This window comes from Cupressus sempervirens, chromosome 5 (assembly GCF_028749045.1).
Source record: "Cupressus sempervirens isolate cs-2001-9-10 chromosome 5, ASM2874904v1, whole genome shotgun sequence".
NCBI lineage: Eukaryota > Viridiplantae > Streptophyta > Pinopsida > Cupressales > Cupressaceae > Cupressus > Cupressus sempervirens.
This window is the reverse complement of record NC_143122.1, coordinates 879,922,293-879,942,277: the sequence shown is the minus strand read 5'-3', so window position 1 is coordinate 879,942,277 and position 19,985 is coordinate 879,922,293. Positions and strand designations below refer to the sequence as shown.

Sequence of the window (19,985 nt, the reverse complement as noted above, 5' to 3'; positions counted from 1 at the left end):
GATGTTAGCTTTTCCTAATAGACTACCAAATATTATTGATAGTGGGCTATGGAAAGGAGAGAATGAAAATGTAGAAGAGAATAGATGTCTCATTTCTTTTATTCACATTAGCTTTCTTTGTACTAGTGAATCACCAAGGCCTTGGAGAGCCTTAAGATATCTTTGATGAGAGGTGTAGGTGCTTTGACCAATTTAATGACCACCATATTAGAACCAGTGGACAATACCAATCTTATAGGAACCTTGGAATCTGATAGTCAGAGTTCGTCACTTTAGATGTTTATGACTTCTCCTAAAAGTTTCCTAACCTCTTGAAGATCTGAATGTGATTAAGTTATACTAGGAGATTATTGAATTATTTTTGTGTTGGTTTACTCATTTTACTAACATGTGTTTCATTAAAGTTTGGAGCCCATTTATAGAAGCTAACACATAACCCTTTAAGAAGCATTTAGTTCCTAATAAAATATCATCTTTAACTTGTATATTAATGAAATGTAAATATGTTAAAGATTCAAAAAGGGGAGGATACTCACATGGCCTTTATAGCCCATGTTTAAATATTCTACCAGAGTATGTTTTTATAGTTTTATATTGTTCCAGACAACAAATAATCATAAGGCTTCACATTGGAGCTAGTGGGCCTCTGTGACATGATTGCTTATGATCAATACTTTATCTTCACTATTTTGTGTGTTGCCTAAGGACCTTGATGATCCTTTTCTTTTTACTTATGTATTACATTTCAACTTTCTAAAGTCTTGGTCACCTTTAACTTTTGATTATGTACTCCCTAAAGCCTAGAATTAGAAATTCTCGAGACTTTTTTGAGACCTTTCTTTGATATTTATCTACCCTCAAATTATTAATTTTCCTCAAGTTTATACTTGCATAGTGACTTGATATTGTCTTTGTATGATCATGATTGATATTATTAGGGTTTATTTTATTAAAATGAGTGTTTCTCTCTATTGCAACACCTAACCCTTTGGTCGATTACTTTGCCTTCTGATTTACACAGGTATGGGAATCAAATTAACTTCTAAGAAGCCCATATCTGGAAGTAGTTGCTTATGCTAAAAAATAACCTTCTTACTAGATGTCACTCTTCTTAAGGTTTTAGTTTCAATTTGAAGTTGTTTTTTCAAGCCATTCTTGGGACACTTTCCAACTCTGACCCAACCCTCTTCCTCCATTTGTTTCTTGATTGGATTGGGTCTAGCTAGATCTAACCATGGTAGTGGATGTGAGTTATCTTTATGCAATCTGTTATTACCTAGAGCTATTTGCAAGACTTTCTTAGGATTTGGATCATGTGATTTAGATAGCCTTGTAAGAACATTGAATTGGTTTGGCAAAGAAGAGGCAAAGAAGTTCTCTTGTGCCCTACGAAGAATGATGTTTTTTCATACTTTGTTTTGGAAACATATGTTAGCTCATTCAAATATTTCAAATCTTTCTTGAATTTGTGGCTCTCTCTCTTTACTGTAAGAATACAGATCAATTCACCATTCACATAAATTATATAACCACTAATCTATATCATATTAGTCTATTATAATTATCTTTCTTTTTCTATTTTTTAATGAAAACAAAATCAATTAAATTCAATATTATTCAATTAATAATTAATAATTTTATATTGAGACCTCATAAAAAGAGGAGAAAAAAACTACCAAAAATCAGTTTAAGACTAAAGTGCAAATTGAAAACAATGAGATTTCTCAAGGAAAAAGTAAAACTAGAGTAAATTAATTTTATTTTATTTCTACCACAACTTTTTTTAAATTAAACTAATTGTGAATCTAAGGGGATTTCTTATGAATGATTCCTAAAGGAACAACACTTGTGTAGCAAATGAAACAACAAATAGAGTGGGCTTAACCATGGAGAATCGACGTACACGATGCTAAATGAAGCTACACAATTAAACGATGAGAACAATATCGTAATTTGACTTATAAAAAATATCTCTTTCGCATTAATTGCAAAGAGCTCAACCTAATTATTAATTGTAAAGTGCTCACAAGAACCAACAACACAGAATTTAATTGTAAATATATATACTTTAAAAATAAACAAATCTTAATTACAATAACATAAAATTAACAGTAAAATTACTTTTACTTTTGTTTAGTAACCATGCTAATAACTTTAAGAAAAAATAGATAATAAACTACAAAGTGCCGTTATCGGTGTTTTCTCTGGCCCTGTCACAATCAAACCTTTCTGCACTTCCCCTTCTCCTCCTTCCCCTACTCCGATGCCTATTGAGAACTCGTCACCTCTGAAGCGTTGTGTGACGACACCTACCACTGCCCATCTACCCTTTCTCACCTTTACATAATGACTTCGGTATACATCTAGTGTAATCTCTACTGCCATCTCTGGAGAAACACAATTTACAATAAAACAGAACATAATTAAGGCATCACCATCGGAGACACCGAACTTCAAAACCGATTTTGGCCCAGACTTCATATTCTGGTTGGAGACGGACTTGAGGATCACCAGGTTCCAAGAGAGTAAGATGTCTTCTACAAGTGATGCCGCATCTGGGACTGCCCCTGCACATATCATCATCTCTCTATCTGGCCATTTCTGCATATTGTTCTCACAACATTCAGGCAATGCGCATTCATCAGATGAAAAAAGATATAAATTCTTACTGCTACAAACTATTATTACCTGTACTCTTTGGATACAACGTTCGATAACTGTTCCCTTGTTTGCTTTGAGTACTACCTCCTTCAATTTTTGCATGTGTTCCAAGCTTTCTATTCCCGGCACCTCCCACCGCGTGCTAGCAAACAATTCTTCCAATCTTGTGCAATTTTCCAGCCCTTGGATTTTCTCAATTCCGTAGCAACCTAGAAGACTAAATTTTGTGAGAGAAGTCAATCCTGCAAAACTCGGAATGCTCTTCAGCGCTTCACAGTTTATCAAATCTATTGTCTTGAGGGTCCTTGGCAGTGCTTCGATCTCCATTAAATGATTATTATTGAAAACACGGAGTTCCTTCAGGTGGGGACAGGAGGCTTCTGATAAAGAAATCCTGCACACTTGTGTTTTTTCTAGATATATCCTCTTCAGGTTGCTCGATCCCCCTAAATCTAATTCATTGATTGGAATTCCATCTAAAGCCAGCCGTTCAAGATGATTCAGTTGCGTGATTGATTTTGGTAGAGATTTCACCCCTTCACGTTCCAGCTTAGGACAACCAAAAATGACAAGACTTGCCAAGGAAGACAAAGCTCCAAGAGACTCAGGGAGAGATTTCAGCTCAAGACATCCACCAATTGAAAGAAGCGTCAAGGAAGACAGACTCCCAGTAGAGTCAGGTAGACGTTCCAGCTTATCACAGTCACTAAATTCAAGCTTCGTCAGAGAAGACAGATCACCAAGAGAGGTCGGCAAGCTTGTCAACGGCACATGTGATATGCTCAACTCTCTCAGCCTGCTGAGTTGACCTACAGAGGTCGGCAGGCTTGTCAACGGCACACCTGTTATCCTCAACTCTCCCAGCCTGCTGAGTTGACCTACGTTCTCTGGCAGCTCCCTTATGCTGGTTCCCTCGAAATTCAGCTCTCTCAACGATGCCTGGTTTGTGATGTGACGAGGCAACTCTTCCAATTCCCAGCACCCAAGAAGCCGCAAACACTCAAGCTTTGTTATATTTTCTAGACAGTTTAAGTCCCCTGATCTGAATGTGAATTCACTACACCCTTCTAAATTGAGATATTCCAGGAGCTTCAGATTTTTAAAGGAATCCGGCAACCTGTTCAACATCTGGCAAAAGTACAAATCTAAATGCCGCAGTTCCCTCAGATCACCGAAACTGCTCGGTAGTGATGGCATCTGACACTGTCGTAACGCTAGGTATTCCAGCGATTGAAGAAGGCAAAATTCGTCTGGCAAACTCCTCACGTTGAAGGCCGCAGTGATTACAATCTTTTTCAAATGTTTGAGTTGTCCTATCGATTTTGGAAAACCTTGAAATTTGTAGCAATTAGAAATGACCAATTGTCTCAACTGCAGAGGTGCCTGCTGCAAATTCGAATTTTCAAGCACATCATAAATCAATTATAAAAGGATCGAAATATATATTTAAAACAAGTAGCTATATTTACATATCTTATAGTCTGGTTGCAGGTGAAATTATAACATTCTCTTCTCTCTCTTTAGGCGCAAGTTGCATCTTAATATCATAAATTTTTGTAGGGATAGGCTAATCTCAGATAAAATGTACTAAAGACAAAACAAAGTCAAATTTTAGTTTTTTTCCAGATTCATGAAAATGTAGTGATTTTTTCCCAAATTTTTTGTTGTTTTTGACTACAAAGCAGATCATGAAGATCAAATGCTGAAATTTTTGGAAAACTCTATGATATTTTCGATTTTTTGAAAATTGGTCAACTGTATAGGTTGTAAGGAGGATAGTTTGTTTGTTTGGACAATAAGTGTATATTTTGGATAATAGTTATCTTTGATTGTTTATTGAATTTTAAAGTGATGTATTTTCCTATTTTTTATTAAATGAGAAAAATAGACATTTATCATTTTAATAGTTGCTGTAAGGATTTGGGGAAAAACAATATCTAATTTTTAGTACATATTAATTCAAGTTAGCAACATGCGGGTTTTTCTTATGTTTGACAATAGTAAAATATAATTGGTGACATTTCTTAATGTTTTATTAGACTCTATGTTTTTATTTGCAATTAAAGAAATATTAGACAATTCTAATTACATATTTTGGACAGCTTAAGTACTTTTCTTATAATTAAAGTTTCAAGTCACATTGTCTAATATGATGCCACGTCAATGTGTTTTTTGTCAAGATGTTCAAGACAACTTAGAAATAGCCAAAACTAATATATTGATGTACAATATTAATAAAGTATTAGACATTAAATAAACAAGTGTTAGCACGACTATTGAGACACCCTCACTATTGAGTATGTTCTAAAAAAAACAATCATCTCTAAAAAACCTCTATTCCATATGCATTTAAAACTAGTATATTTACATTTATAAACAAGTATTTTTTTCACATGTATTTACTTACCTTGCTTCTCCACAACTCTTTAAAGTGATGTTCCCTTTCATTACTTTCAAAAATTTCTAAAACCCTCAACTTTTTCATTGAAAGCTCTGACGGAATATTTGGTTGGCCAATTTGGAACCAGCGTAGCCAAATCAACTCTCTTGATATATCACCCATTACTTGGTTAAAATGATCTCCACTAATTGCTAAATATTTCAGACCAATTAGAGAGGGTGGAAGTGACCAAATTCCTCCGCTTGTCTTAACCATGAGATTTCCTTGTGAGCACCAAATGCGAAACTCCTCAATCTCTTCAATTTTTTCAGTCGTGTATTGTGCCTGAAGAAAAATAAATCAAAGCATTCATAATATATCTATATATGAAGGAAATCAAGAAAAAATGTAGGGAAATAAACCTTTTGATGATTCCATTCCATTTGATTTGAAGTCGCAATTATTCCTTGAAAGTCAATCGATATCTGTAAAGGGAAAAGCATAATTTAGTGAATTTTTGGTTGCTCCAATACATGCTTAGCTAGAGTAAATTATGAAGCAACTATGACTTTATATGGGTATTTGGACACCTAGGTATGGGTACCCATAAGATTATCTCTTAAAATAGAAGATAGAGGTACTAGGGTATGCCAATTTTTTTATAGTATACTTTTTTAATTTAGATGCATAATATAAAAGACAAACTAAAAACATGAGCAAGAAGATCATAAAAAAATATAACAATGGAAACAAAAGTCAGAAATCTTAATCGAAGTCTTTAGCTATGATGCTCTCCACTAAATAGGTATGTGGGTAATTGTCCCAAGAGAATGAGTAAGCCCACCATGCAACATAGTTAAATAGGGATATAGAAAATGAAAAAATTATTTCACTTTTATTTAGTGAGGGAATTAAACAAAAATTGTTTTACCTGAACCTGTTTTTGAATATCAATATTTTGTTGAGGAAACCAAAGTCGACAAGGAGATTGTTTATTTGCAATGTCTCTTCCCAAATCCCTTAAATGATCATGCATTATTATAAAATTATCACTGTCAAGTTCAACCAAACACCTATTCAAGAGCGTTTCCCAGTTTTGTAGAGCACTCAATCCTATTCCTTTCCATATCTCAATTGCCATTTCATACTGTTGTCTAATGAAGAAACAAGCTGTGTCAAGGAACATCTCTTTTTCTTCTTTATTAAGAGAGTCATAACTTATTTTGAGTTTTTGCTTGATATCTTCAGACAATATTTTTGAGATCTTATCTAATTGTGATTCCCAATACTCTTTGCGAAACTCACCATGTAATTGTGCTCCAAATAACTTCAAAGACAGAGGTAGTCCTTTACATACTTCTGAGAACTTTTCCACAAGTTCCTCAAATCCATCGTCTGGAGTGGATTTTAAAAAGGCATGCCAGCAAAAAAGTTGCTTTGCATAGAATGGATGTAACTGTCTCATATTGTATATGGAAGAGATCCCCCATGATTTAAGAACATCATATGCCCTTGTGGTAACAATTATGAGGCTACCTTTTTCGAAAATGTCTTTTATTTGCAACAGAATATTCAGTTGTTCAACATTATCCACATCATCGAGAACAATCAGTACTCTATTAGATCTCAAACATCTTGAAAGATATCTCATACCTTCCTCAATATTGTCAAATTCTAAGTTTTGTCCGCCAAGATCTTTAAGAAGTTTTTTCTGCTTCTCATGCAATAGACCTTTCGTTGCAGCATCTCGAACATCGAACACAAAACTGGACCTGTCCATTGAAGAAGATATTTGATTATACAACTCTTTAGCAAGGGTGGTTTTCCCAGAACCACCCATACCCCAAATTCCTACTATTTGTACATTCCGATCACCATTAGCAGATTTGAGTGTATTTGCCTTAAACTCTTCAACTATTTCTTCCAGGCCAACTGGATGTTTTGCAACCACCAATGGCACCTTATCATTAGTTTCATTCAAAACACATCTCACAATATTCTTCAGCAGCCTCTTCTCATCCCTGAACAGATAAAAACAATTTGAAACTCTTAATACTATGAAGTGATGATGCCAAAATAAAAAGTATAGATGATATTTAAGACAGAGACTTACTCATCAGTTTGAATGATTTGCCCAGTATAAAATGAGACGTTGTGGAGTGCGCTCATCCACTCCTGAAGTTGTTGTGGACTGTATCTGCCCTTCCGCTGATGCTCCTCAAATGCCTGGACATACATCCCCTTCCCTTGATCTACCCATCTGAGGTCACTGGGGTCTACTTGGTAGAAAATAGGAATAATGTTGGCACCAGATTTAAGCATGAATGCCAGCTCTGCCAGACACCAGGGTGACTCTGCATACCGTTTTGAAAAAATAGCAATATGAACCAAAGCACCGGCCATTGCTGTTTGTATAGTTCCGGGCAAGAAATCACCATATTCCAACTCCTCTGAATCCAGAAAAACAGAGAGAGACATACCAGTCAAGATGCCGTAAAGAACGCTGGCCAAGGTGTATTTCACGTCTGGTCCACGATGGTTGATGAACACGTCGTAGAGCGGTTTCTGGGTGCGTTTTGAGGCAGAAGTCGACGGAGATGGTGCGATTCCATGAAAAACATTGATAACTTCTTCAATCTTTCCTTTACTACCAGCGGAAGATGTAGACGCCATGTTAATGCAGGGTCGCAGGTGATAATTAAGACAAGATATGATCAAAGCAGGAGAAAAATAAAGGATTTGCCTCAAGAGGGCGTAGCTGATGCAGATTAAAAAATGACCAAAAGTTCAAAGTGATTTGTAAGAAGAAAGAAAGAAAAATGTGAGGTGGAGGCACAAAGGAGATTGCAGGTAACGAATAAGGCGTTCTTGGTAAGAGAAGATATGAGCAATGGCTACAGGAATTTGGAGAAAAAAGGGCGAAAAATGTAGGAGGTGGAGCCACCTTACAGGAAAGCGCGGGGAAAAAAGGAAAAAACTGAGTGGCTGAAATACGCAGAGAAATGTTCGAAAACTTTGAGAAATAATTTGTGCTGGACACGTAACCTCTCATACCTCTCAACTTCCAATGTAACGTCTCCTCAATTGGCGTAAAGCATTGAGGAGGGTCCACCATGACAGATTTTTCATAATACAATATTATTTCTTTTCCTTCGCAGATGAAAGACGGAAAAATAGAGCGGAGACCGAGTGAATGCCGGTCAAAACCGCGTGGAAAATGTTGGGAAACCGTACTTGAAAATAATCGAACCACTTTATTCTCAAAGGGCGGAAAGAAATTTTGAGTGCATCATTTTCACTTTTCTTTGTCGGTGATGGAAAGAGGAAATAACCCCACACTCACACTCGATGGTTCGCGTGGAAGAAACGCAGAATAATGTAGAAGAAAGTCATCAGGACGGACAAAATTGATGACCGAAAGAGTACAGTTAAACAGTGGTTTGTAGAAGAAAGGCAGAAAATTATGAATGGTGGAGCACGCCTTAAGCCAAAAAGGCGTAAAATTAGTGGGAAAAAGGCAGAGAACTGTTTGAAAACCTTCTTAAACAAATGGAACAAATATTTTACTATTTTTTATAAAAATGAACACAGTGCCCGTGAAGATAAATTGTGTGTACGGTGGAGTATAATTTGTTTTTTATTTTATTTTTCTTCTTCTGCCATGTGATGTAGATTAGACCTCCATAAAGCATAATAAAATATAAGTGTTACATAGTGGTCTGTAGTTAATTGCTTAGTGACGAGTTATTCTAAATATTATTATTAGTCCAAGTCTTAGAAATACCCCTGCATTAATTTTCATGGAAAGAGAAAATGTCGAAGGCAAAGGTTTTTCAGCTTGTGTTTTAAAATTCAATTATCACAATCAAATTTTAGATTTGCGATTGGTCAGAGGGGAATTTCCTAAGCATTAATTTTTTTTAATGAAAATAACAAGGAAAACTAGAAGTTAAAAATGGCGAACTTCAATGCTAATGCGAGAAAAGCAGAGCAGTGTCGCAGGCAAACAAACAAAAACCCTAGGTCAATACAGGGCGCAGGCAGACATCCAAAGTTTTACTCGAAGAATCGATTCACATCACTGCCTTCGCCCAATCATTTGAGGAATTCTGACTTTGCAGTTAAGACGGCAAATAGATTTTCAATTTTGGAGAATTTGGAAGAGAGAGATAGGCAGAATCAGCACAACCACCATGAGGTGATTTCTTAGCGGAAGGCGTCAAATGGACGGTTAGAAGTACCAAAAATTTATTAGGTTAATTCCATTCACAATGTCTCAAGAATAACAGGCAACTTGCAACCTTAGCCAATTTTCACCATAGATAGTTTGGATAATCAGTTTAGGATTTTAAACCTAACTGAGTAAGCTTACCCCAGCATGAGCAAGTCTCCCTCATATCCAGTAGGGTCTGATTTGTTAGTGCCTTCCACTCCATTGCATTCCAATAGGTTAAGATCTAATGTATCCACTAGTATTTCACATCCGTGTTCATATATTCCTCTGCACCGACAACCTGTGGCTAAGATTTCTATGGTCTCACCAAACCCTAGGGGTTAGCTAGGCTCTCAAGTATTTCCAAAAACTGATGATAATTTCATCTTCATCTCCAATGAGGAATATGAAGACTTATGGTGTGATTATCAAAAAGTTGGAATCTTTGCGATATGGAATGGTCTAAAGAAAGACTTATTTCTCCTTTCAAATTGGTTAGAAGACAACTGCGAAGAACAAATAAGTATCTCTCACTTTTTGGATAGAATCCTATATTTGCATTGTATGGATGAATCCATTAAAAAAGAGTTTATTTTTGTGTTTGAATGCTTTTTCAATGGTCATGATGTTAATTTTGTAGAATGGCATCCGAATTTTAGAGTAGAAGGGTTAGATATTATGTGTCCAACTTGGTTTAGCATTCAATCTTTACTGTCAGAGCTGAAACAAATAGAGATTCTTAGGTCATTAGGGTTTATGTTGGGAGAACTCATAGGTATTGATTCCTACTTTCAATGTTGCAACAATGTGAAATTGCTCATCAAAGCCAAGTTTAATCAACCATTTCAAATGCATAGGAAGGTGATAACAAACAAAGCATCTTATGATTTAAATCTCCAAACATTTGAGGGGGAAATATCAAAAATCATTAAGCTAGATGATAATAGGAAAATCAGATTCAAAACCTTGTCACTTACTTCAAACTTTAACAACAAGTTCCCTTGGATAAGAATTCAGAGGAAGAAATTGAGACAAAGGAACTCAGATCAGAATGCTTCTACACCGGTTTATCAAAAGAATGAGAGATAAATAAATCTTTTGCATACTGAAAGGAATGTCATTGACAAGAATAAGAATATTTCAGAAGCTAAAGTAAGGCTCAAATCAATTATACTAGCTGATCATAAGAAGAGTCCAGAAATGACACATGGGAATCAGTCAATAGTAAAATGGAGATCTAAAAGAAGGCAAGAAGTTACAAAGAGCATTTCAGGCACAGTAACTCATCAAAAGAAAGTAAAGGCATAGATAATAGTGTGATTAATCCAAAAAGTGCTCAAGATCAGTTGGCATCCTGTGAAAGGGGAGTGAATTTATTAAGTACTATTGACAATAATCAGCAGGCTCCATAAATGCCTCTCTGCAAAGTTTCTACAGACAAAAATCCAAATTTTACTGTAAGAGTATAGATCAGTTCACTGTTCACATAAATTATATAACCACTAATCTATATTATATTAGTTTTCTATTTTTTAATCAAAACAAAATCAATTAAATTCAATATTATTCAATTAATAATTAATAATTTTATATTGAGACCTCATAAAAAGAGGAGAAAAAAACTACCAAAAATCAGTTTAAGATTAAAGTGCAAAGTGAAAACAACGAGATTTCTCGAGGAAAAAATAAAACTAGAATACATTAATTTTATTTTATTTTTGCCACAACTTTTTTAAAATTAAACTAATTGTGAATCTAAGGGGATTTCTTATGAATGATTCCTAAAGGAACAAGACTTGTGTAGCAAATGAAACAACAAATAGAGTGGGCTTAACCATGGAGAATCGACGTACACGATGCTAAATGAAGCTACACAATTAAACGATGAGAACAATATCGTAATTTGACTTATTAAAAAAATCTCTTACTTATTAATTGCAAAGAGCTCAACCTAATTATTAATTGTAAAGTGCTCACAAGAACCAACAACACAGAATTTAATTGTAAATATATATACTTTAAAAATAAACAAATCTTAATTACAATAACATAAAATTAACAATAAATTTACTTTTACTTTTGTTTAGTAACCATGCTAATAACTTTAAGAAAAAATAGATAATAAACTACAAAGTGCCGTCATCGGTGTTTTCTCTGGCCCTCTCACAATCAAACCTTTCTGCACTTCCCCTTCTCCTCCTCCCCCTCTTCCTCCCCCTACTCCGATGCCTATTTTCCCTTCCTCATCCCTGAAGCGTTGTGTGACGACACCTACCACTGCCCATCTACCCTTTCTCACCTTTACATAATGACGTCGGTATACATCTAGTGTAATCTCTACTTCCATCTCTGGAGAAACACAATTTACAATAAAACAGAACATAATTAAGGCATCACCATCGGAGACACCGAACTTCAAAACCGATTTTGGCCCAGACTTCATATTCTGGTTGGAGACGGACTTGAGGATCACCAGGTTCCAAGAGAGTAAGATGTCTTCTACAAGTGATGCCGCATCAGGGACTGCCCCTGCACATATCATCATCTCTCTATCTGGCCATTTCTGCATATTGTTGTCACAACATTCAGGCAATGCGCATTCATCAGATGAAAAAAGATATAAATTCTTACTGCTACAAACTATTATTACCTGTATTCTTTGGATACAACGTTCAATAACTGTTCCCTTGTTTGCTTTGAGTACTACCTCCTTCAATTTCTGCATGTGTTCCAAGCTTTCTATTCCCGGCACCTCCCACCGCGTCCTAGCAATCAATTCTTCTAATCTTGTGCAATTTTCCAGCCCTTGGATTTTCTCAATTCCGTAGCAACCTTCAAGATGAAATCTTGTGAGAGAAGTCAATCCTGCAAAACTCGGAATGCTCTTCAGCGCTTCACAGTTTATCAAATCTATTGTCTTGAGGGTCCTTGGCAGTGCTTCGATCTCCATTAAATGATCATTATTGGAAACATTGAGACTCTCCAGGTGGGGACAGGAGGCTTCTAGTGCACACTTGTATACTCTCTTCTAGAGATATGCTCTTCAGGTTGCTCGATCCCGCAAAATCTAATTCATTGATTGGAATTCTATGTAAACTCAGAAGTTCAAGATTATTCATTTGCCTGATTGATTTTGGTAGAGATTTCACCCCGTCACGTTCCAGCTTAGGACAACCAGAAATGAAAAGAACTGTCAAGGAAGACAAAGTTCCAAGAGACTCAGAGAAAGATTTCAGCTTAAGACATCTAATAGTTGAAAGCCACGTCAAGGAAGACAGACTCCCAATAGAGTCAGATAGACGTTCCAGCTTATCACAGTCGGTAAAATCAAGCTTCGTCAGAGAAGACAGATCACCAAGAGAGGTCGGCAAGCTTGTCAACGGCACATGTGATATGCTCAACTCTCTCAGCCTGCTGAGTTGACCTACGTTCTCTGGTTTGTGATGTGACGAGGCAACTCTTCCAATTGCCTGCACCGACCAAGCTTCAAACACTCAAGCTTTGTTATATTTTCTAGACAGTTTAAGTCCCCTGACCTGAGTGTGAGTTCATCACACTCCGTTAAATTGAGATATTCCAGGAGCTTCAGATTTTTAAAGGAATCCGGCAAACTGTTCAACATGTGGCAATTGGACAAATCTAAATGCCGCAGTTCCCTCAGATCACCGAAACTGCTCGGTAGTGATGGTAGATTGATAGAATATTGTAACGCCAGGTGTTCCAGCGATTGAGGAAGGCAAAATTCGTCTGGCAAACTCCTCACGTTGAAGCCCATAATGATTACAATCCTTTTCAAATATTTGAGTTGTCCTATCCATTTTGGAAAACCTTGAAATTCGGTGCAAAAAGAAATGAGCAATTGTCTTAACTGCAGAGGTGCCTGCTGCAAATTCGAATTTTCAAGTACATCATAAATCAATTATAAAAGGATCGAAATATGTATTTAAAACAAGTAGCTTATATTCTAGTTGCATGTGAAATTATAACATTTTCTTAATATCATAATTTTTTTAGACAAAATGTTATAAAGACAAAATAAAGTCTAAAATTTTCTTCTTCTTTTTTCCAGATTTACGTAGTGATTTTTTTTCATTTTTTTTGTTGTTTTCAACTACAAACTATGTAGATCATAAAAATCAAATGGTAAAATTTTCAGAAAAATCCATGATGTTTTCAATTTTTTGAAAATTGGTCAACTGTACAATTTGTAGGGAGGATAACCCCATTCCTTTTTGTACGAGACCGAAGTGTTATTTGTTTGTTTGGAGAATAAGTGTATGTTCTGGATAATAGTTATTTTTGATTCTTTATTGAATTTAAAAATGACATGTTTTTCTGTTTTTTATTAAATGAGAAAAATAGACATTTATCATGTTAATCTTCGCTGAAGGATTTGGGGAATTTTTTTTTAAATTTCAAGTATATTTTAATTCATGTTAGCGATGTGTGGGTTTTTCTTATGTTTGACATCGGTAACATATAATTGGTGACATTTCTTAATGTTTTATTAGACTATATGTTTTTAATTGTAATTAAAGAAATATTAGATGATTCTAATTACATATTTTGGACAGCTTAAGTATTTTTCTTACAATTCAAGTTTCAAGTCACATTATCTAATATGATGTGTTTTTTGTCAAGATGTTCAAGACAACTTAGAAATAGCCAAAACTAGTATATTGATGTACAATATTAAAAAATTATTAGACATTAAATAAACAAGTGTTAGCACAACTATTCAAACACCCTCACTATTAAGTACTTTTCTGTTAAAAAAACTCTATTCTATATGCATTTAAAACAAGTATATTTATGTTTATAAACAAGTACTTTCTTCACATGTATTTACTTACCTTGCTTCTCCACAACTCTTTAAAGTGATGTTCCCTTTCATTACTTTCAAAAATTTCTAAAACCCTCAACTTTTTCATTGAAAGCTCTGACGGAACATTTGGTTGACCAATTTGGAACCAATGTAGCCAAATCATCTCTCTTGATATATCACCCATTACTTGGTTAAAATAATGTCCACTAATTACTAAATATTTCAAACCAATTAGAGAGGGTTTAAGTGACCAAATTCTTCCGCTTGTCTTAACCATGAGTTTTCCTTGTGAGTACCAAATGCGAAACTCTTCAATCTCCTCAGTTTTTTCAATGATGTGTATAAATTGCTGAAGAAAAATAAATCAAAGCATTCAGAAAATATCTATATATGAAGGAAATCAAGAAAAAATGTAGGAAAATAAACCTTTTGATAATCATCCCATTCAATTTGATCTGAAGTCACAATTATTCCTTGAAAGTCAATTGATATCTATAAATGGAAAAGCATAATTTAGTGAATTTTTGGTTGCTCCAATACATGCTTAGCTAGAGTAAATTATGTAGCAACTATGACTTTACATTGGTATTTGGACACTTAGGATATGGGTACTCATAAGATTATCTCTTAAAATAGAAGATAGAGGTACTAGGGTACGCTAATTTTTTTGGTATAATTTTTTTAATTTAAATGCATAATAGAGAAGACAAACTAAAAACATGAGCAAGAAGATCATAAAAAAATATAACAATGGAAACAAAAGTCAGAAATCTTAATCAAAGTCTTTAGCTATGATGCTCTCCATTGAATAGGTAAGTAGGTAACTCTCCCAAGAGAATGGGTACGCCCACCATGCAACATAGTTAAATAGTGATATAGAAAATGAAAAAAATATTTTACTTTTATTTAGTGAGGGAATTAAACAAAAATGGTTTTACTTGAACTTGTTTTTGAATATCAATAGTTTGTTGAGGAGACCAAAGTTGATAAGGAGATTGTTTATTTGCAATTTCTCTTCCCAAATCCCTTAAATGATCATGCACTATTATAAAATTATCACTATCAAGTTCACCCAAACACCTATTCAAGAGCGTTTCCCAGTTTTGTAGAGCACTTAATCCCATTCCTTTCCATATCTCAAATGCCATTGCATACTCTTGTCTAATGAAAAAACAAGCTGTGTCAAGGAACATCTCTTTTTCTTCTTTATTAAGAGAGTCATAATTTATTTTGAGTATTTTCTTGATATCTTCATACAATATTTTTGAGATCTTATCCAATTGTGACTCCCAATACTCTTTGCGAAACTCGCCATATAATTGTGCTCCAAATACCTTCAAAGACAAGGATAATCCTTTACATACTTTTAAGAAATTTTTAACAAGTTCCTCAAATCCATCATGTAGACTGGGTTTTAAAAAGGCATGCTAGCCAAAAAGTTTCTCTGCATACAATGGATCCAACTGTCTCATTTTGTATATGGAAGAGATCCCCCATGATTTAAGAACATCATATGCTCTTGTGGTAACAATTATGAGACTACCTTTTTCAAGGATGTCTTTTGTTTGCAACATAATATTCAGTTGTTCAACATTATCCACATCATTAAGAACAATCAGTACTCTATTAGATCTCAAACATCTTGAAAGATATCTCATACCTTCCTCAATATTATCAAATTCTAGGTTTTGTATGCCAAGATCTTTAAGAAGTTTTCTCTGCTTCTCATGCAATAGACCTTTGGTTGCAGTATCTCAAACATCAAACACAAAACTGAACCTGTCCATTGAAGAAGATATTTGATTATACAACTCTTTTGCAAGGGTGGTTTTCCCAGAACCACCCATACCCCAAATTCCTACTATTTGTACATTCTGAGCACCATTAGCAGATTTGAGTGTATTTGCCTTAAACTCTTCAACTATTTCTTCCAGGCCAACTGGATGTTTCACAACCACCAATGGCTCATTAGTATTAATTTCTTTTAAAACACATCTCACGATATTCTTCAGCAGCCTCTTCTCATCCCTGAATAGGTAAAAACAATTTGAAACTTCTTAATACTATGAAGTGATGAAGCCAAAATAAAAAGCATAGATGATTTTTAAGATAGAGACCTACTCATCAGTTTGAATGATTTGCCCATTATAAAATGAGACGTTGTGAAGTGCGCTTGTCCACTCCTGAAGTTGTTGTGGACTATATCTACCCTTCCGCTGATGCTCCTTAAATTCTTGGACATACATCCCTTTCCCTTTTTCTACCCATCTGAGATGACTGGGGTCTACATGGTAGAAAATAGGAACAATCTTGGCACCAGATTTGAGCATGAATGCCAGCTCTACCAAACACCACGGTGATTCTGCATACCCTTTTGAAACAATTGCAATATAAAGCAATGCGCCGACCATTGCTGCTTGTATAGCTCCAGGCAAGAAATCACCATATTCTAACTCCTTTGAGTCCAAGAAAACAGAGAGTGAGCATACTGTAAAGAAGGGTAGCTAAAGTGTGTTTGACTGACGTCTGGTCCGCGATGGTTGATAAAGACGTTGTAGATCGGTCTTTGGGAGCGTTTTGAGGCAGAAGTGGAGGGAGGTGGTGCAATTCCATGAAAAGCGGTAGAAGAAGTAGAAGTAGAAGTAGATGCCTCATTATCTGTGGTAGAAATAGACGCCCTTGAAGCGATTCCTTGAGATTTTGGTTTTGGCTGATTAGCAGGGGTAGAAGAAGAAGAAGAAGAAGAAGATAATGCCATGAAAGTAGATTGAACTGAAAACGGGAAACAGTGAAAGGAAATCAATCAAAGCAAGATGAAAGGAGGAGGGCTTCTTGTGGTGGGCGTTAAACACTCAGCATTTGTAACAGAGGAAAGGGCATTCCTGGTGGAGATAAAAACACATACGTTGACAGTGAATTCCAGCAGAAGAAAGGCGAAAAAATAAAGCTGTATAAGTTTGAGTGGCTGCCCGTCGAAATCGTGTGGAAAATGTTCGAAAACATTGCTAAATGTTGGCAGTAGTCGATAGTTATTAACTTTTGTCATTAAAAGCAGACGTCCAGTCCACAACTCTGCCATCCAACACCGTCCTTAATAAATTACATAGCAGACACTCTGCCGTTCTAGCCACCCACATTTTTAATGTAATATTTAATATAGTGTAAAATGTGTAAAATGTGTTGTGTGTAGAAAGTTCTCATACCCTCTATAAATAGAGGTCTTATGTAATGCATTTGTGCAAGGCAGTAAGGCAATAAAAATCAGTTATTATTTCTGTGTATTTGTCTCTCTTTGCCTTCAAATTGGTATCAGAGCATGAAGAGCTGGGCTTAGGAAGAAAAGAATTATGTGTTGATGTGTATAACTGCTGTAGCAGTGAATGGAGCTTCTAATGTTTTCTTGATTGCAGATCATTATCAGCTTCTAAAGTTGGAGACTAGTGGCTGCCAAGATTGAGAAAAGAAAAGATCCCAGTTTAATGTTTGAAGAAGGTATGAGCTGATTTCTTGGAGTGAAGTCTAATGTTAAAAAAAACAATTGTTAAAAGGGGAAAATAAGCATTATAATGTTGTTTGTTTAAGCTATATTTCATTGGCTTAGACTTGTTTGGTGGATTTGCTTTGTAAAGCAAAGTTTAAAATTGTAAGGTGCAGTTGTAACTATGTATTAATATGGCTTCAGGAAGTAGTATAGCTCAACCACAAATTCCAATATTTTCTGGTAAAAATTATGAATTTTGGGCTATAAAAATGAAGACACTATTTTGTTCTCAAGGCATATGGGATCTTATTGAAAAGGGTTTTATTGAACCACAAGATGAGTCTACATTAACACAAGATGAAAAGAATAAATTACAAGATAACAGGAAAAAAGATGCTAAAGCGTTGTTTCTAATTCAACAATCTTTAGATGAATCAATTTTTCCTAAGGTTTGTGCTGCTAAAAAGTCTAAAATTGCATGGGATATTTTAGAAATAGCATATCAAGGGACATCAAAAGTTAAGACTGCTAAATTGCAAACTTTAAGGCGTGATTTTGAAAATTTGTGTATGAAAGATTCAGACTCAGTTGATCAATTTCTAAATCAAGTAATGAATGTGGTTAATCAAATTAGATCATATGGTGATGATTTGACAGATCAAAAAGTTGTTGAAAAGATACTTTGTTGTTTGCCTAGAAAATTTGATGCCATTGTTGTTGCCATTGAAGAATCTAAAGATTTGACAATACTATCTATTGATGAATTGATGGGCTCACTTTTATCTCATGAATCAAGAATGAACAGAAATAACAATTCTTCTTTGGAGAATGCATTTAGATCGCAGGTATCTTTTGGTAGAGGAAGAGGAAGATCAAACTACAGAGGAAGAGGAAGAGGTAGAAGCATAGATGGACGTGGAAGTCCAAATCAAGAAGAGAGAACAAATCAATCCATTCAGAGTTCTAATAGAGGACGTGGCAGAAGTTCATTCCAATACCCATCATTAAGGTTTGATAAATCTCGAATTCAGTGTCATTATTGTAAGAGATTTGGTCATATTGCAAGTGAATGTAGAAAGAAACAAGAGGATATTGAAAAGAATGGTGCTAATTACTCAGATGTATCTGATAACAATTCAGGAAGTTTATTTATAACTTGTAATGTTGCTCAAGAAAGCTCTAGTGATATATGATTCCTAGATAGTGGATGTAGTAACCATATGACTGGAAATAAAGATTTGTTTGCTAGCTTGGATGATTCTGTAAAATCTGAAGTAAAGCTAGGAAATGATAGTAAAGTCTCTGTAATAGGAAAAGGTGTTATAAATGTCTTGACAAAAAATGGAGGAAAAAGATATATTCTTGATGTGTATTTTGTGCCTGGATTAAAACACAATCTCATGAGTGTTGGTCAACTAGTACAAAAGGGTTACAAAGTTTCTTTTGATAATGATGTTTGCACAATCTTGGATAGAAATCCTAGTGACAGGTTAATTGCAAGGGTCAACATGACACAAAATCGAATGTTCCCCCTTCAGATTCATTGCATTCAAGGAGGAAAAGAAGTTAGTTTCAAGACAGTATACTCAGATCAGTCGTGGCTATGGCATTTGAGGTATGGTCATCTTCATTTTGATGCTTTAAGCTTATTACAAAAGAAGAATATGGTGAAAGGATTGCCTCAAATATTGAAACCACCAAGTTCATGTGAAAGTTGTATTTTGGCAAAACAACATAGAGAAAGCTTCCCAGTAGGAGGTTCATATAGAGCAAGAGCACCATTGAAATTAGTCCACACTAATATATGTGGACCTATGCAAACTCCATCTTTAGGAGGAAGTATATATTTCCTAACATTTATTGATGATTTTAGTAGGAAGATTTGGATATACTTTCTCAAACAAAAAAGTGAAGCTTTTGAAAAGTTTAAGGATTTCAAAAATTTGGTTGAAAAACAAAGTGGTTACTACATCAATGTATTGCGATCTGATAGAGGTGGTGAATTCAGTTCTAATGATTTTCTAAAATTTTGCAGATTTCATGGAATTAAGAAGCAGTTTACCACAAGGTACACACCACAACAAAATGGTGTAGCAGAAAGGAAGAACAGAACCATAATGGAAATGGCAAGGAGTATGTTGAAGGCCAAAAATCTATCCAATGAGTTTTGGGCAGAAGTAGTAGCATGTGCTGTATACATTTTGAACAGGAGTCCTACAAAGAGTGTTAAGAACACAATTCCACAAGAAGCATGGAATGGTAAGAAACATACAGTATCCCATTTTAGAGTTTTTGGTTGTGTTGCTTATGCATTAGTTCCATCTGAATTGAGAAAGAAATTGGATGATAAAAGTGAAAAATGCATCTTTATTTGCTATAGTGAAGAATCAAAGGCTTATAGATTGTATAATCCCGTTTCAAAGAA

The 19,985-nt window shown here is 35.0% G+C and overlaps 1 protein-coding gene and 1 pseudogene across 5 annotated transcripts; both read right to left on the bottom strand.

Annotated features, from left to right (window-relative positions):
• Nucleotides 1–2,043: 2,043 nt before the first annotated feature.
• On the bottom strand, nt 2,044–8,000 carry LOC149558743 (disease resistance protein RML1B-like). Of its 4 annotated transcripts, none has more exons than XM_089832835.1 (7): nt 7,522–7,999; nt 7,155–7,395; nt 5,973–7,062; nt 5,464–5,526; nt 5,069–5,386; nt 2,689–4,047; nt 2,044–2,601 (listed from the first exon to the last, which is right to left on the bottom strand). In XM_089832835.1, exons 1-7 carry the CDS (start codon nt 7,712–7,714, stop codon nt 2,155–2,157), a joined length of 3,711 nt encoding a protein of 1,236 aa, XP_089688961.1. In that variant the 5' UTR covers nt 7,715–7,999; the 3' UTR covers nt 2,044–2,154. The 4 variants fall into 4 exon arrangements, with proteins under 4 accessions (XP_089688961.1, XP_089688962.1, XP_089688959.1 ...); XM_089832836.1 differs by having other exon boundaries at nt 2,689–4,044; XM_089832833.1 differs by having other exon boundaries at nt 7,155–8,000.
• Nucleotides 8,001–11,247: 3,247 nt separating this feature from the next.
• On the bottom strand, nt 11,248–16,837 carry LOC149558742 (TMV resistance protein N-like; annotated as a pseudogene). The gene is made up of 6 exons (XR_016364725.1): nt 16,201–16,837; nt 15,018–16,107; nt 14,506–14,571; nt 14,108–14,428; nt 11,905–13,137; nt 11,248–11,817 (listed from the first exon to the last, which is right to left on the bottom strand). The product of XR_016364725.1 is annotated as a TMV resistance protein N-like (transcript).
• Nucleotides 16,838–19,985: the final 3,148 nt, after the last annotated feature.

What these genes read in the sequence shown, in the direction of transcription:
- LOC149558743 (XM_089832833.1), bottom strand. Translation starts at nt 7,714, where the DNA reads ATGGCGTCTACATCTTCCGCTGGTAGTAAAGGAAAGATTGAAGAAGTT. An exon ending in CAAATCATTCAAACTGATGA is followed by an intron (nt 7,063 to 7,154) that starts GTAAGTCTCTGT and finishes TTATCTGTTCAG; the next exon opens with GGATGAGAAGAGGCTGCTGA. An exon ending in TGGAATGGAATCATCAAAAG is followed by an intron (nt 5,387 to 5,463) that starts GTTTATTTCCCT and finishes ATTTTTCTTCAG; the next exon opens with GCACAATACACGACTGAAAA.